The sequence below is a fragment of the Herpailurus yagouaroundi genome, unplaced genomic scaffold (genome assembly GCF_014898765.1).
Source record: "Herpailurus yagouaroundi ecotype Mexico unplaced genomic scaffold, PumYag 182, whole genome shotgun sequence".
Taxonomy (NCBI): domain Eukaryota; kingdom Metazoa; phylum Chordata; class Mammalia; order Carnivora; family Felidae; genus Herpailurus; species Herpailurus yagouaroundi.
The window spans coordinates 31,983,444-32,002,173 of NW_024412413.1; the positions used below are offsets into that span (position 1 = coordinate 31,983,444).

The 18,730-nt window shown below is 32.7% G+C and overlaps 1 protein-coding gene across 5 annotated transcripts in view; it reads left to right on the plus strand.

The window, feature by feature from the left end:
* Positions 1–18,730, plus strand: part of CUNH12orf50 (chromosome unknown C12orf50 homolog) — a 53,862-nt gene that overhangs the window by 21,645 nt on the left and 13,487 nt on the right. For 4 of the 5 annotated variants that reach the window (XM_040491277.1, XM_040491276.1, XM_040491274.1 and 1 more), the window contains 6 exons: positions 12,674–12,832; positions 13,282–13,359; positions 13,441–13,551; positions 15,472–15,582; positions 16,783–16,890; positions 18,238–18,354. In XM_040491277.1, the coding sequence (XP_040347211.1) occupies positions 12,674–12,832; positions 13,282–13,359; positions 13,441–13,551; positions 15,472–15,582; positions 16,783–16,890; positions 18,238–18,354 (684 nt within the window). The remainder of the gene's footprint in view (positions 1–12,673; positions 12,833–13,281; positions 13,360–13,440; positions 13,552–15,471; positions 15,583–16,782; positions 16,891–18,237; positions 18,355–18,730) is intronic. The other variant, XM_040491275.1, reaches the window with a different exon arrangement.

Genomic DNA, 18,730 nt, shown 5'->3' on the forward strand with positions numbered 1-18,730 from the left:
TTGCAAAATAACAATCAGTTCTCATTTGCTGATCTGAGTCTACTCCAGTACACCACTGATTTTAAAAAGACAAACCCACCTTCATCAGATTTGAGGGAAAACTGGAAATTATTGGCTCATGTACCTGAAGAGATTAAGGACAGAGCTGAACTTAGACCCAGATGTATCTAGGGCTTCCTTTGCCAACCCTTAGCTCTGGGCTTGTTGCCATTCTCCACATACTAGAGTTGCCCCCAGAAGCCCAAAGATGGAGAACCCTGAGTCACACTGGATTAAAATCTCATTTTGCCACATACTTCCCACCATAACCTTGGGCAGCTTAATATCTCTGTGGCCTAGTTTCTTCATCTGTATAGTAGAGATAGTAATAATAGCTATATCATGGGGTTGGTTTAGATATTTAATGAATTAATACCTAATAGTTCAGAAGAATCTCTGGCAATGAGTAAACACTCATTATTGTCATCATTACCATTGTCATTCCAAAGTAAACTCTGAAGGAAGAAATCTTTTTCAAGTTAAAGCCTTAACGTTGAGCCTCATCTAATGATGTGGGAAACATATTCATCCCTAGTAATTGTTCAGGCCAAGGGAATAGCTAATCCTTGGGTCTAGGATGTCATTGTCACTCAAATTAAAGGAATTGAAGATGGGGAAAAGGTGATTCCCTGAAGGAAAACTAATGTATTTTGCCTAAAATGAGGGAAGGAGTGACTACAAAAACAGTGATGTTACTACATGATATAAAAAAAGTATGTCTTTTTCCAAAGAGTTAGATGAAATCGATCTGATCACACCAAAATTGATTTTAGTGGTATGAAACCATGCTATAGGTAGAAAAATCAAGGTGATGACAATGATCTATTTGTGTAAATTCATGGAAAGTACATTACAGTGCTTCTTTAAAATGCAAATCCCATGGGAAAGTTACTGTAAAAGAACAAAGATATACTAATATGTATCAAAACTGTTAGTACACCATTGTTTTAACCACTATAAAGAGGGAAAATTTAACTGTCTAAATGGAATTTTTTTGTTTTTGCATTACTTGATTACCAACTAATTCACCTGAATTATTTTATTCCATAATTTAACTGGGTAGTTTCTTGTCACCAAAATTGCTGTTTTTCCTATACTGTAACTTTCTCCTTCTGATGTATATTTTAATACACTCAATGGCAAGGTTATCATGAACATTGGTCTTTATTTTTGATGAACTATTCCTTAAAACATTTTTGATTAAACTCATCATAAATTTAAATAGTTGCAAAAGTTCCAACATTTTATCAATACTGACATTTAAAAATGAAAATCGATATACTCTTGTAAATACATCAGATGACATTTAAATTGCCATATGATTTGATACTCATCATATACTTTAAAAATATAAGAACAATAATCTCAATCAAAATTCAAACGAGTCCTAAAATTTATGTAGAACTGCAAAGAGACCAAGAACAGTAAAGACTGCTTGAAGAACAACAAAATGATAGCACTTGTTCAACCATATTTCAAGGCCTATAAAGTGATACAGATTAGAATAGTGTTGTATTAGCCAAGGGCTAACCAAACTGACAAATGGGATAGAATAAGAAGCTGGAGATCCCTGCAGAGATGGATACTTGATTTGTAACAGGTGGCATGGCTGATCAATGGGTAAAGGATGATCTTTTCAGTTAATGAGTTAAGGGTGGACTACTCTGACACCGTACATAAAAATTAATTCTAGGTAAATTATAGACCAAAATGTAAAAGGCCAATCTTTAAAGGTTTCAGAAGGTAATAAACACACAGAAAGTATTAGCTATTAAAGAAATGATGAATAAATTTGGGTGCATTAAAATTAAAATCTGTATTCACCAAAAACACCATAAAAGAATGAAACGATAAGCCATAGAATGGGAGAAAATATGTGCAGCATATGTTGTTACATGACTTCAATAAAAGACTTTAACTCAATTGTTTGAAGAAAAATCAAGACAGAGAACCTGATGGAACAGGTTTCTCTGTAGGCATTATTGACATTCTGGCCTAGATGGTTCTTTGGTGTGGTGGGGGTGAGGTGAGGTTGGGGGCATGGGGGTAGGGACTATGCTATGCATTATGGGATTAGCAGCATTTTTGGCTCATACCCATGAGATGCCAACAAAAAGTACACTCAGCCATTGCCAAATGTTCCCTAGGGGAAGGAATAAAATCATCCCCAGCCAAGAACCACTGTGGTAGAAGAATTAGCAGAAAGCATAAACAAGATTTTGAAAAAAATAGGAAATCCAAATGTCAACCAACAAATGAAAATGTGATCAATTTATTAGTAATCAAGGAAATGAAAAAGGAAATCACTTTGAGATATCAAGTTACACTCATTGTATTGGCAAAAAATTTTAAATCTACCAACTGTTGGTAAAACAAAGAGCACTGGGAATTCTTGGGCACTATAGTTAGTATAAACTGAAACAAGCACTTTGGAAACAGTCTAGAATGATCTCGAGGAAAAGTTATACATAACTTAGTCCAAGTAACTCCACTTTCGGAGCATATATCCTAAAAATATTAATTCCCATGTGCATCCAGATATATGTAAAAGAATGTTCACGGCAGTATTTTTTTGTAATGCCTGAAGGCTAGAAATAACATAAATGTTCAATAATAGTGGGATATATAAAGAGATTGTGGTACATTCATTCAATGGATACCATACAGTAATGAAAATTAATAAAAGAAATATTCAAGCAAGGATACATCTCACAGTTATAATGTTGAGTGGTGGGAAGACAGAAAAAAGAGTGCATACTCTTGAATTCCATTGATAAAATGGAACATTTATAAAATTAAACTTTATTTTTAGAAATACATACTTAGTAGTGAAACTATAAGAAAAATCACAAAGTATTATAAATCACGATGAACATACCTAGTGTGGGTAATGGAGAAGGAAAGTGATATGAACATGAGAGGACACAGAGGGGGCTGTTATTTCTTGACTTATTGGCTTTGTGATGTTTATTACATTACATATTTTATGATTTGTGCACTGTTCTGGATATGTGTTATATTTGACAGTTTTCAAAAGGTGATAAATACTTCAAAAATTTCTTCAAAAATTAAAAAAAAAAAAAACCTTTCCTTCTCCTAAAACTATTATTTTCATTTTCTTCCTTCACATTTTTATCCAAATCTAATATTTTTATGCTTGAGTTTTATTGAGCACCTATGAAATTTAAGTATAATAAAAATGTATATATAAATTGAAATCTAAATTTTTGTTTTATTTTCTATGACAGCAAGTCTCTACACTATGGATCCTCATAATCATTAACACATTTTTAAAATAAATTTCTTTAGGGTTGTTATTATTACAATTATTATTAATACATAATTTGTAAACAGCATAATTACATTGCACACTTTGATAAATTATTATTGCACATAAAAATAGACTTTTATGGGAAAATTATCTATTAATGAGATAATGATCAAAATTATTCTCATCTGTTTATGAAATAAAAAGGCATATAGCTAAAAGCCAACATCCAGCACTAGCATGTTATTCTAATTCTACCAAGAGAGTTAGGAGATAGTTAATATTTTATAAGCTGAAATAAAGTGAGGACTGATTTTAATAAGAACAATTCATAATATTATTTGATAAAATGGGTCTTAACTACCTCATGGAACAACACTCAGTTAGAAGAAAGTCATTTCAAAATATTTTTTACCCATTGGTTTTATCTAAGATATCATGAGTAATTTGGCAACCCTGTAAATAATTACACCTGAATTAAAAAAAAAAATTGTGATTCTAAGGTAACTTTCAAAAATGCATCGTAAAGGGTTCCATGGATCTTCTCCCTAGTAAGGCAACAATAGTTGATGAAAATTATATTAAACAAAAAGTAATGTGTCTGGAAATTGTCCTAAGGACATATAGCGAGTTTATTTATTCAAGAAATCTGTTAAATATCAGTAAGAACAGCAAGTCTGGTATTCAAATCACCACCCACTCCTCTTTCTATTCCTCAGTTCACTGTGGCAAAAGTTCTACACCAGGTGGTTCTACCAAGAACACAGGGGGTACTCTGCCTCCAGCTCCCTGCTGAGGACTATGGTATCTTCCTAGGAGGAGCAGGCTGCTACCATTTCTCATACTCCCTCACTCACAGCTTCATGTTGAAAGAGCTCTATTTTTCAGGCTGAGAGTTCTGGGTCTTCTCCTATCCAGCCCCACTCATGGGGCAGTTCTATTAGAGGTAGCAGGCTTAGAATAAGAAGCCCCAAATTACCCAATTGCAAGAAGGGACAAACCAAAAATATCAGAGGCTATACCCCTACCTAGTGCTTGCTTATAAAGCAGGGGTGTCATTCCAAGAGAAGTGAGTGCCTGTCCCTGTTCCCAATAGTGGCACTAAGGTTTTGCTTAGGCAGGAGAGGTAGGCTGTAAGAGCAGAGAGCTCTGAGGCTCTCCAAAAGAGATCTGAATTTATCTGGAACAGAACAGAGCATGGGAAAGTTTATAATTATGACACTCTGGAAAACAATGGCGAGTTTGGGGGTAAGACATGATGAAGAGACTGGTAGCTCTATGAGAGCAACAAGCTAAACTGTAAACCAGATTTGACCAAAGACAACCAAGGAAAGAGTTAAGAAGAGCTCTCCTGGGATTGGAACAAACTTGAAAGACTGGACTCAAAGACTACCTCTGCAAAGGGATCAGACCTTAAGTGAATCGAATGGTGAAGCAGATTATGCTTGAGTGCACTAGTGAAAATAATAGAGCAATCAACCAGCAAGGAATGGAGTCTGACAGCTGTCAGAGATACCAACAGAGGTAGATAGCTTAACAGAGAAACCAAGGAAAGAGACAAAGAGAGTCCTGATAAAACCATTGTCATTCCCGGATCACTGTGGATATGTCAAGGCTGCATCCTCTGAGGAGTGACATCAGGGGCTATATAGAGTGGGAGAAAATAGGTTTTGCTAAAATAGTTTGAACAAATCACTAAAATATTAAAAATCAAACAACAACAAACCCTTGGGCTAGGGTTGAGAAATCAAGATCCAGAGTTGCTACAATATATTGTCCAAACTGTCCAGTTTTAAGAAAACTATAAAAAATGTATAAGACATGGAAAGATGCAGGAAAGTGTAACTCACACATAGGAAAAAAATGTAGGCAACAAAATGCCTTGAGAGGGCTAAGATGTTAGAGTTAGTAGATATAATTTAAGCAGTTATAATTATTTTCAAAATTCTACGGAAAATAGATATTGTGCTTAAAGATATTAAGGTAGGTATAATGATAATGTCTCAATAGAGAATATCAATAAATAGATGCAAACTATGAATAGAAATGAAATTGAAATTCTAGAGTTGCATAGTATAACAATTGAAATGAAAAAAAAATATTAGAAGGGCTCAACATATTTTAGCTGACAGAACAATCAGGAAACTTAAAGAGATTATACAGTCTGAAAAAGAGAGAGAAAACAGAAATAATGGTTGAAAACTCCTCAAATTTAATGAGAAATATTAATCTACATATTCAAGAAGCTCAACAAATTCTAAATAGAATAAGCCCAAGGATATCTGCATCCAGACACACTGCAGTTAAAATGTTAAATGTCAAAAACAAAAACAAAATTTTTGAAAACAACAAAGTAAACATAATTTGTCACATATAAAATAACCTCAGTAAGATTCAGACACACTGTAGTCCATAAGGCAGTAGAAGGACACAAAGTACTAAAAGAATAAAAAAAGTATATATGCATATGTATATAATTGTATTTTTGAGCCCATAACATTTAGAAATGTAATATATTTGTGAATAAGAGCATAACGGAGGCAGGTGGGAGAAAATCTATTTAATAGTATGGAAATGATACCAGGTGGTAACTCAAATACATAGAAATAAATGAAGAGAATCAGAAATTATAAATAAGGGGCACCTGGGTGGCTGAATTGGTTAAATGTTCAACTCTTAAGCTCATGATTCATGAGTTTGAGCCCTGCATCAGGCTGCGTGCTGACAGCATGGAGCCTGTTTGGGATTCTGTATTTCTCCCCCTCTCTCTGACCCTCCCCTGCTTGCACACACTCTCCCTCAAAAAAATAAACATTAAAAAAATTATATAAAAAAGAAATGAGAAATAAAAAAGTTAATATGACAAACCCTATAGATATATATTTTCTCTTCCTTTTCCTTGAAGCTCCTTTAAAAGATACCAATTTAGGGGTCCCTGGGTAGCTCAGTCAGTTGAGCATCTGATTCTTGATTTTGGCTCAGGTCATGATCTCACCAGTTTCATGAGTTCAAGCCCGACATCAGGCTCTGTGCTGTTAGCCTGGGATTCTCCCTCTCCCTCTGTCCCTCTCCTGATTAAACTCTCTGTCTTCCTCAAAAATAAATAATAAATAAAAAACCTTTTAAAAGATACAAATTTAAGCAAAGTAAATAATTATAACAATGTATTTTTGGGTTTGTAACACATATAGATGTAATATAACAACAATAGCACAAATTGGGAAGGGGAAAAAGGAATAGAGCTATATAGGAATAACCTTATTAGTTTTAGCTGAAATTAAATAATATAAATCTGTGATTTATACACAGGTGATTATGGTAAGTTAGGAAGTATATGGTAAGCTCTAGAGCAACTCCCAAGAAGATACCTTTAAAAATAGGGAAAACTCATAAAACATAATCAAAATATTGCACTAAAAAATATTCACTCACTGCAAAAGAAAGCAGTGGAGGAAGAGAGGAATAAAAAAGCAAACAGGAAGTAAAATGACAGATAAATATCCAATATATCATTAATAGCATTGAATATGATTGGGTAAAAATACAGAAAAACAGCAGACACTGTCAGATTAAAAATAAATATTCAACTATATGTTATCTACAGGAGACACATTTTAGGTTCAAAAACTCAAGTTGAAAGTGAGAGGATGAAAAAGATGTACTATGCAAACAATTATAAACAACAAGGAAATAGAAGTCTTGAACAACTATAAAACAACACAACTGAATATATCTGTAGAACATTCTTTGCAACAATAGCAGAATACATATATTTCTCAAGTGCAAATGGAACAATCTCCAGGATAAAGTATATATTAGGCCATAAAACAAAGCTCAATAAATTTGAAATTGTAGAAATCATACAATGTCTGTTCTCCAAACAATGGAATTAGAAATTAATAGGAGAAAAAAATAATGGTAAATTCACAAATATGTAGAAATTAAACAACACACCTGCAAACAACCAAGAAATTACATGGAAAATTATAAGAGAATTACAAGGAAAGTTAGCCAATGCTTTGAAATGAATGAAAATGAAGAAACAGCATACTAAAACTCACGAGATGCACCTAAAGCAGTACTTAGAAGAAATGTTACAGTTGTAATGCCTACATTTAACAATATGATTTCAGGGGTGCCTGGGTGGCTCAGTTGGTTGAGTGTCCAACATTGTTTGGTTCAGGTCATGATCTCATGGTTAGTGAGTTTGAGTCCTGCGCGAGGCCCTGCGCTGATAATGCAGAGCCTGAGCCTGCTTCACATTCTATTCTCTCTCTGCCACTCCCCTACTTGTGTGTGCACTCTCTCTTTATCAAAAATAAATATAAAAATTTTAGTAAAAAAATGAAAATATGATCTCAAATTAATAACTTTATTTTACATTTTAAGACTCTGGAAAAAGGAGCAAAGTAAACCTAAAGCAAACAGAAGGAAGAAAATAATACAGAGTAAAGCAGAAATAATGAAATAGAGAGTAAAAAACTGACAGAGAACATCAATGAACGCAGTGATAAGATCAAGGAAATTGAAACTCTAGCTAGACTAACCAAGAAAAAAAGAAGACTGAAATGACTAAAGACTGAAATGAAAGAGGGGACATACTACCAATCTTACAGAAATAATAAAGATTAGAAAGGAATACTATGAACAAATATTATTTTACAACTAATGAAATGGACAACTTTCTAGGAAGATACAAACTACCAAAACTGACTCCAGAAAATAAAAATTGAAAATCTGAACAGGCCTATAATAAGGAGATAGAATAGGCACTTAAAAATCTTCCTACAAATAAAAACTCAGGTTCATATGGCTTTACTATTGAATTATACCAAACATTTGAAGAAAAATTAATAACCAACTCTTCACACTCTTCCAAAAATATAGAAGATGAGGGACTATTTTCCAACTCATTTTATGAGGCTGGTATTTACTCTTATTTTAAAACCAGACTAAGACATCACAGGTAAATTACAGACCAATATTCCTGGTGAATAGAGAGACAAAAATATTTAATAAAATTATAGAAAATGAAATCCACCAACATTTAAAAAAGGATTATATTCCATAACCAAATGAGATTCATCCCAGAAGTTCAAGGTTGATTTAACTTTTAAAAATCAATTACTGTAATACACCACGTTGATAGAATAAAGAGGAAAAAACATGATCATAATGAAGAAAGTGCATTTAACAAAACCCAAAACTCTCTTGTGACTAAAAAATAAAGAAATAAAACACTAGCCAAACTAGGAATAGAAGGGTACTTACTCAACCTGCTAAAGGATATATGAAAAATCTCCAACTAACATCATACTTAATGGTGAAAGACAGAAAGCATTTCCCCTAAGATCAAGAACAATCACGTTCATTCTTGGCATTTACATTTAAGCCAAGGATGTTCATCCTTGTCACTTGTATTCAAGCCAGAGGAATTGGGCAATGGTAACAAATAAAAGGCAATTAGCTTGGGGAAAAAAAATGAAATTATCTCTATACATATGGCATTATCTTTTATTTTAAAAATTCTAGAAATCATTAAAAAACTATTAGAACTAATAAATTCACCAAGGTTACAGGGTAAAAGACTAATATATGATAATTGGTTAGATTTCTATTTATTAGCAAGGAACACACAATTAAACGAAAATTAAAGGAAAATTAAAGGAAAAAATTAAAGGAAAAAAGCAATTACACATAATAGCATCAAAAAGAATAAAATATTTAGGAATTAATTTAGCACAAGAAGTACAAATATTACACTCAATAGAAAGAATAGCTCATGTTCATACATTGGCTATATTGTTATCATAGTAATTCTCCTCAAATTGATCTATAGTTTCAATGTCACCCTTGTCAAAATCCCAAATGACTTTGAAGAATTGACAAGCTGATTCTAAAATGTATATGGAAATTCAAAGGACCAAGATAGCAAAAACAATCTTGAAAATAAAGAACAAAGTTATAGAGCTCAGTGTTAATAATTTCAAAATCTAGACATTATTACAAAGCTATAGTAATCAAAACCACCTGATACTGGCATAAAAATAGGTATATAGATATAGATCAATGAGATAGAACTGAGAGACCAGAAATAAACCTTTATATCAATCAACCTAAGGTCAATTGGTTTTTGACAAGGATACATAGATCATTCAATGGGGAGAAAGAGTATATTCAACAAAGGGTGTTAGGGCAACTGGATAGCCACATAAAGTTATTTTGCACTTCTTCCTCACACCTTACACAAAAAATTAATTCAAAATAGATAAAAAACCTAAAGAGCTAATGTTATAAAACTCTTATAAGGAACCTTAGGTTATGCAAAGCCTTCTGAGAGACACCAGAAGGGCAAGAAACCAAATGAGAAATGGATTAGATTTTATGAAAATTAGAAACTTTTGTGTTTCAAAGAATACCATTAAGAAAATGATCAGACAATCCACAGCATGGGAGAAATATCTGCAAATCCTATATCTGACAAGGGGCTTGTATCCAGAATATATAAAGAACTCTTGTAACCCAATAATATAAACATAATCCTATGAAAAACATGGGTAAGGAATCTGAAGACATTTCTCAGAGATTTACAAATGGCCAATAAACTCATGAAAGATGTTCATCATGTATCATCAACCATTAGATAAATGTAAATTGAAACCACAATGAGCTACCACTTCATACCCATCAAGATGGTTTAATCAAAAACATATAGTTAGGGTTAACAAGGATGTGAAGAATTTGGAATCTTCATACATTGCAGGAAGGCATGTAAAATGGCACAATTGTTTTAGAAAACATTCTGGCAGCTCCTCAAATTATTAAACAGAGTCAGCATGTTTCCCAGTGATTCCACTTCTAGGTATATATCCAAGAGATGTGAAAACATATGTCCACATGAAAACTTGTACACAAATGTTCATACCTACATTATAACAGCCAAAGCAGTGGAAATAACCCACGTATCCACCTTCAGATGAATGGATAAATTGTGGTATATGTCTACAGTGGAGTATTATTTGTATAAAAAAGGAATACAGTATTATTACAGGTGACAGCATGACTAAACCTTGAAAACACTGTGGTAAGTGGAAGATGTCATGTACAAAAGACCACATATTGTATGATTCCACTTACATGAAATATGTAGAATAGGCAAATTCATAGAAACAAGGTATGTCAGTGCTTGTGTAGAGGTATGGGTGTTTGAAAGACATGAAGAGTAACTGCTAATGGGAATAGGTTTCTTCTTTGGAGTGATGTCCTAGAATTAGGGCAATGGTTGCACAACTTTGTAAATATACTAAAAACTATTGAACTGTATATTTCTATTGGTGACTTGTATGGTATATGAATTACATCTCAATGAAACTTCTAAAAATGTGGCTCTAAAATTTACTGTTTAGAATGTTCAGTGAAGCTTTTCTTTGCAGCTAATGACAAGTCTTGGGAATATATATTGAGAATAGCTAAAAAGCTTTATTTAAAGCCATGTTTTTCCTTCAGAGTTTTTACCAGTGCTTTCCTTCCATTGATGTCAAGAGACTTTCCCCTCAAGAGTTATATATTATATAACATTAATCCAGAAATGGGAGAGGCAGAATTTTTCAACAAAAATTCTTAACTGCTGCCATACTCTACCATGCATTTGAATTTAGAATGTTCCAAAACGGACACTAGTAGCACTTTTTCTAATATTTTGTGTATTCATTTTCTGTTACTGCTGTAACAAATTACCATCAACCAAGTGGCTTTAACGACCCATTTGATATCATGTAGATCTATACTCTAGAAATTCCATGAAGACTTTCTGATTAAAATTAAGCTGTCTCCAGGGAAGCATTTCTTCTAAAGACTCTGGGAGAGAACCTCTTTCCTTGCCTTTTCCAGTTTCTATAGGCCTCCTGTATTCCATGGTTCATGTCCTCCTTCTCCCATCTTCGATGAAAGTCAAGTCCTTCTGACACTGCATCACTTGACATAGTTTCCATTGTCACATCTCTTTTCCTGGCTCTCTTTCTCTGCATCTCTCTTCCATTTGTAAAGATCCTTTTGATTACTTTGAGCCCACCTGGATAATTCAGGGCAAAAAATCTGCCAATTTTAAGGTCACCTGATTATGTCTTAATTCTACCTGTAGCCTCAATTCCTCTTTCTCATATAACTTAATACATACACAAGGTCTAGGGATTAGGACATGGACATCTTGGGGGGGGGTATTATTTTGCCTATCACATCATGATTTTATCCTAGTAGAAATGTATATAAATTAAGGTAATGGAGAAAGCCCTATGGGTTTATGGTAGTTTGGTTTATCACTAACGGAGGATTTCTCTTTTGAGCATGTGCTATAGTAAATTCTGGCATGAGTGAAGGGTAGGCCTTTATCTTGTACAGTGTAGGAAAGGATATTGTGAACTTAAGCCTGTTCTTAGGCAAAGCAACTTTAGGGGAAAGATAAATATGGAAATTGAGGATCTGGAATTGTATTCCTTGCTTTCAAATAATTGGGATATGGCATACCCACCTAAAGACTTTCTATAATCTAGAACCCTAGTTAGATGATCATTCATTTGGGGCAGTGGTTTCCAAATTTGGCTGATTTCATAATTACCTGAGACTTTTAAAAAATAAAATTAGATTTCCAGGCTTTAATCTAGACCTGCTAAATCAGAAGTTCAGAAAGCAGAGACTTAAAAGATGTTTTGAATAATTTCTTTAGTTGATTCTGGTAATTAGCCAAATTTGATAACCACTCATTTAGAAAACAAAGGGGGTTGAATTGATGATGAAAGAAGATTCATATGTTCACTAGCTTTTTCTAGTAATTGCTTGTTAGTTTTGAAGGTTATAGAACATTTAAATATGACCTAGAACTTTGGACAGTCTGACCAATGAGTAGCCAATAGAGGAATGTGAAAGTTTCTCTCTTTCTCACTTCCAAGTAATCATGCAGCCACCGAAAACTAGAACAATTGGATTATTCCTGTTTTGCTGTATATACTCTGCCATTATAAGCTATGCCATATTTGAATCTGTTTTCATTAATTTGTTGTAATTAGTGAAGTTATTCTTATTCACATAGATAGTGTAAGAATACAGTGATACTTATGATTACTATGCATTTATACCAAAAGTGTGATATACCAAGTCATGGTTATAATTCCTATCTAAAATCTATGAATTGGCATATTTCCTGCACTTTACAGGCAAAATGTTGATCTTTTTTAGTTTGATAACCTTTCCAGAAATAAGACTAGATACCTCTTAACAAAATGCATAATAAATCAGGAGGTAACTGTTGATCATTAGACATGTATATAATATAGATCTTAAAAGGACAGAAATTTTGTATTTTCTCTGTAGATATCACACCACATAAAGAAACTCGGGAAGGAATTCCACCCCTGACCCAGAGTCAGGAACCCCTGAAACCTCAGGAGAATATATCACGACCCATTCATCATCCTTTAGTTTTAAAAACTAACTTTGAGGAAGAAGAGGAGGAAGGAGATGAACAAAATGGTTAGTAAGGCTTTTCTCAGATTTACAATGAACATTCAAAACCCTATCATATTTTTTAATTTATTTTTTAACTGTTAGAGGTTTATAATGTAATAAATAGGGCAGAATTTGGTAAGAAAATAGCTTCAATTTTATTAAGTATATTAAATTCATTATGTTCTAATTTGTTCTATGTCTATATATGATCATTTGGATTGGAGAGTTTTTGTTGTATGATGGCTGGGAGATAGACCTCATTTAAATAGGGACAGTTGCTTACACTGATTTTTCTAATATGTGAAATACGGCAATTTGAGACATTTACTAGTATGCAAATTACTGATTTTAAAAATTTCAAAAAATCCCACCTGTGAGAACAATATTTGGGATTCTTAATTCTGATTTGTATATTTTCATACCATTTGGCTTTGGGACAATTTAATTAAAAAAGATGTACATATATCCTATAGATGCATCTAGTTTGTGGACAAAGACTCCTGAAGAAATTGAAGAAAAAAGAGCAATAAAGGAGATGTGTTATAAATCTGGTAAGAAATCAAACATTTGTGGATTTTCTAATGTTTGATGTGGCAAATATACTAACCACTAGCTTTCTCATGGGAGATTAGGTGAATACTACAGATTTCATACTCCAGATATTTCATCATCAAAAAGCATAGCCTCTACAGCAGACAAAGAGTTAGAAAAGCCTTTGGAAAATGGCAGTGAATTGCAAGAAGGTAAGGCATGAAAAGGCAGCATTTCAAGGTGATGTATAAGAGACACTTGGTGTGATAGGCTGTGAATTATTTAGTAAGATGTACACTAGAGCTAATGATAAATAATACATCAGAATTGAGAGAGAGAAGGAAATGCTTTTATCAGATGACCTAAATTTAATATGAAAAGCTGCTATTAATTATGCTTTCCCAGAGGAGGTGCAGAATGAAAAGACTACATAAACACATGGGGGCATTACACCCTCGATGCAGTAATTCTATAAATAACTTGCTTTTACCATCTTTTTTTTCTTTGCAAATCACTCTCCCTGTGAAGTAGGCGCTATTTTCCTCTGTGAATAGAAAGGACAACCTAGCCCTAGAAGGACAAAAGGGAGATCACAGGATGATGTTAGTGGCAGAACAAGGATACATTTGTGCATTGAATGAGTGCCTTATGTGTACCAGGCAATTTCACAGGCAATGCAGCTGGATTATTCCAAGGCTGGACCTTTCATGGATCTTATGCTTTGGTGAATCTGATTTCAGTGTTGGTAAACGATTTGCCCTTAAAGGCAAGATAAGAAGAACATTATTTTCTGGATGTAAAACCAGAAGCTCAGAGAAAATCCATGGGTGTTACGAGTTTATATGGTTTTCCTGCCATGAGGATGAGATGAAAGGCAAGTTTTGCTGAAGTAGGAGATTTGAATCCTCTCCTCTCACTAAAAGTAAAAAATGATAATTGGGAAAATCTCCCAGGATCAAGATAAAGGTAGGATAAAGTAGAGGATAAAGAGTAAAATGCCTGCCAGTCAAGTACATATGTGGTAAACTATTTAAACATATGGCAGTAGGTGGCAGCAACATACCATTAGATGTTAGATGTTAAAATGATAGGAAAGACTTAACTGATAGGCAAGCACCACATCTAGAGAAGGGCACATTGCCCGCATTACCTGGACAAGAAAGCAAAACCAATAATACAAGTCAGCAATAAATATAAAAACAGTAGATTACCATTAGGGATTAAAGATAATTACATGTACTTTCGCCTTAAATTATGGTTTTAAAAGCCTTTTATATGTAAAATATTTCAGTTAATTCATGAATAACCTTCACCAGATTTTCCCAAATATCAGCGTTTTACACATTTGATTTTTCACTCTTCTTTTCTCTAAGTATATACATTGTTATTTTTTCTAAACTGTTAGTGTAAGAGTAGGTTGCAGATATGATGCTCCTGCATAACTCTTACATAACTTTAGTATAACCATCAAAATCAGGAAATTACCACTGATCTGATATTATTTTCAGAATTTTAAACAAATTTCACCCGCTGTGCCATCCATATCCTTTATGGTAAAATGAACTTTTTTTTTTTCTGGTTTAGAATCCAATCCAGAATCACATGGTGCATTAGATTATCATGTCTCTCTTTATTCTGCTTTTAATAGCTTATTTTAGTAAAAAATTATCTAGAGATGTATAAGAAAAATTCTAAGAATTATTTAATTATCACAGTATAATTACCATTTGTCAGTGGTAGACTCTAATGCTTTTTACTCAATTTGTTCATGATGAATAGGTATAATCAAAAGAAATATTATAAAATTCATTATATGAAGAACATAGCAAATAAGTTAAATATATTATACATACATAGTAATGTTAGATTGTTTAAATTTTTAAATTGCCATTTAATAAATAATACATATAGGAAAACAAACTTGCTTGCTATTTTCTTGATAATTATAAAATATGCTTAAAATTCATATATTTATAAATTTATTGTTCATCATATCACTATGCAAACAATAATTGCACTAACTTTTAGGCTTTTTACTATCATCATGAATTTTATGTAAGTACCTAATGATTCCTGGGGTGATTTTCTATTTTTTTCTTTTTTTTTTTTCTTATTTTTACTTAATTTTTTAGGGGATGGTCTTACAGTTCCAACAAAATTTAGCCTATCTGAAAGGCAAGGTGAGATAAAAGCATCGTTGGATAGGAAACCAAGGACTGACATTGCTGCTTTTGAAAATGGAGGTGAGTTAATATATAACTGGTTGATTCTGAATATATCACCATATAATAAATGAGTCAAATTTCCTCTCTCATAACTAATTTTGTTTTTTCAAAATCTTTTTGACATTTCTATTGTTGGCTTTGGGTAAGACACTTGAGGCCTGGAAATGTATATAATTAATTGCTATATATGAATCCTTATTAGTAGAATGTCTGACACATGAGGTGCACTTTGTGAATATTTGTAGAATAAACGATTTTATGTGTAAACAATTGAATGGCTAGATGAATGAGATGTTTATAAAATTGACAGATGTCTAGAAGTTAATATGCTGGATCAATGAGCCAAGTTTAAACAAGGTAAAGTCAAGCTGTGATAAACATAGTCTTGCATTTAAGTTCAAGACATTAATGGTAGATTTTCTTCAAGTCAGGAAAGACTCGACATGATACATATTGTGAAGAAAAAAATAAGTGTTTTTGTTGTCCACAAGGTTTAAAAATTATTCAGTAATTGGTGATTGCTACCAAATAGCTCAGGTAAACTCACATTGAATTATTAGGAGTAGTATAGGAAGATCATTAAATGTCATAAATCATTTAAAGTACCCAGTGGAGTGTCTGATACATAGAAGAATGCTGCATAAATGTCAATTATTATTATACCAGTTCCACTGATTTCTGCACAGGGTAGTCCACATTTGTGTGTCATTTTTAAAAAAGGCTACTTGAAACAAATATTTTATGTTACAAAAGTGTAACTTTTATGGTGAAGAATCTGGAAATTAAGTATATAACATTTAAAACAATTATGGATGTTTATCTTGGAAAATGGAAGAACTTTAAGGAACATAAAAATTGCTTTCGTATATCTGAAGATGTTATATTGAAGATAAATTATATTTATCCTGAGTACCTCTAAAGGGTGGTACAGGGTAGAAATAAAGATTTCCATATGTTAAAGGAAAATTAATTTTGTTGACTATGTGAATTTTTTTGCAATTATCTGTATGTAAGTGTATATACTGTATATTCATATACATATATATGCACATGTATTAATTTAAACATACATGATATATATAGAGATGTGGGTGGTATCACTAAGAAGTGTTTAAACAAAACTGGCAAAGGTATATTGTAGAGGATAATCCTGTATTGGAAGATAGTGTTTTACAACTTTCTGCCATCATAGCCACTGACAGTAAGGTATTGTCATAGGAGGTGACTGTTACGTTCCACAGAGGATCATATTCCTTGGAGTAGATGAAAAGGAAGCTGTAACTGAAGAGAAAGAAATTACCGTGTCAAAATGTTCAAATACTAAAGGTAATGAACCATCCTATAGTTTTAATCCGTTCATAATTTGGATTGAGAAATGTAAATATAAAGCTTGACACTTGAAACCAATATAAGAGGCAAGGTCATAAATTAAAATATACACTAAATCCAGTGATTCGGAGTCAAGAGCCCTAAGGTTTCAGTACTGGTCTGTCTCTAAGTGTTTGACCATGAGACGTCATCTCTTTTAGCTTCAGTCTCCTTATCTGAAATATTGGCCTGTTGGACTACATAATTTCTAGGAATCTTGCTAGATCTACAGTTATTGGTTCTTTTAAATGGTAAAACCAAGTCCTTTTTAGTTTCTTTTTCCAACTTCAAATACTCCGTGTGATTGAATTTTCTTAAAAAGCTTTGTTTGTGAACACTGTGAAGAGTATTAATTTCATGATGACTTCTATGACTTCCTCATTTTGTAATTATTACCAACTATAGTCTGTGAATAATCAAGGATATAATAAAATCATAGTTTGTACTTCATAGTTTTGTACTCCCCTTACCATGGTTAGCAGGCCCCAGCTAGTACCTCTCTGCTGGGCAGCTCTCTTAGTCACAGACTAAAAGTTTAGCTGTCCTGTAATTAGAGGGCTTTACATATTCTGCATCCAAATGTTAAACAATTTCATCTACTGTTTTGCCCACCCTTAAATAAACATTTTCAAGAATAGGTTAAGGCACTTGTGATCAAATAATTCTTATGGGAAATGATATGTAAATCTTTTCTTCTCACTCAAAGATGGAAACCTTTTGCTGAATCGATCAAAAAAACAAAAAAATTCTAACTACAGTAATAACCGTTGCCAGTCTTCACATGTGGCTGTTTAAACTAAAATGAAATTTTTAAAAATTCAGCTCTTCAGTTGCATTAGCCATATTCCAAGTGCTCAGTATCTACATATGACTAGTGGCTATCATTTTGTACAGTACAGACTGAGAAAATTTCCATCGTTGTATAAGGCTCTGTTACACAGTCCTCCAAAGCATAGAACACACGAAATTGTTCCACTTAAATTATTTCTGGAACCTATTTTTAAATCAGCACATTTGATTTAAAATTGATAACCTTCTGATTGTTTCTTATGAAATAATTAAAAATATTGCCACAAATATATTATTTATATATTGAAGATAATGTCTGTATATCAGATATTTAATGTTTTGTCAGTGACAAATTTTGGGGACTCAATGTAGTGGTTAGGGAATTTCAGTGTTGTAAAAATTAATATATATATTTTAAAGAGGTATACCCATCATATAATGTTTGAAAAGTAAAATACCAACTGAAACCTTCTTTTACTAATATTGATATTTTATTTTTTTAATTTGCTTTAAAAGATAACAAGGACAGCCCTCATCCAAAGCGTTCCCTAACTACCCGACTAGTACCTACAACGCATGTATTAAATGCTACTGAGAATATCAGTATGAAGTGCAGAGAGGACCCCTCTTCAAGTGAGACATTAGCTCTATCACTTTTTGGCCTTAGATATATTTGTCTTATCATGGATTTGTTTTGCTTATTTGAAATAGAATTTTTAAAATGAAAGAAAAAAGGATGTTTTGAAAATTATTCAGGATTAAGAATTAAAAACAATATTCTTCTACTAACTCGGAAAATGAATTGTGATGTAGGTCCTAGTAAATTATATACATACCCACTAGTTTAATTTAGGTATTAAAATTAATGATATACTACCTTCTTGGAAGATTCATTAGTACACCCTTTTAAATTTAACCCATAGTGGGATACATTGACAAATTTTTATTATGTGTTGGATTATTTTTCATGATTTGGCTTTACCATGCCATTCTGTATTCTGAGCTACTT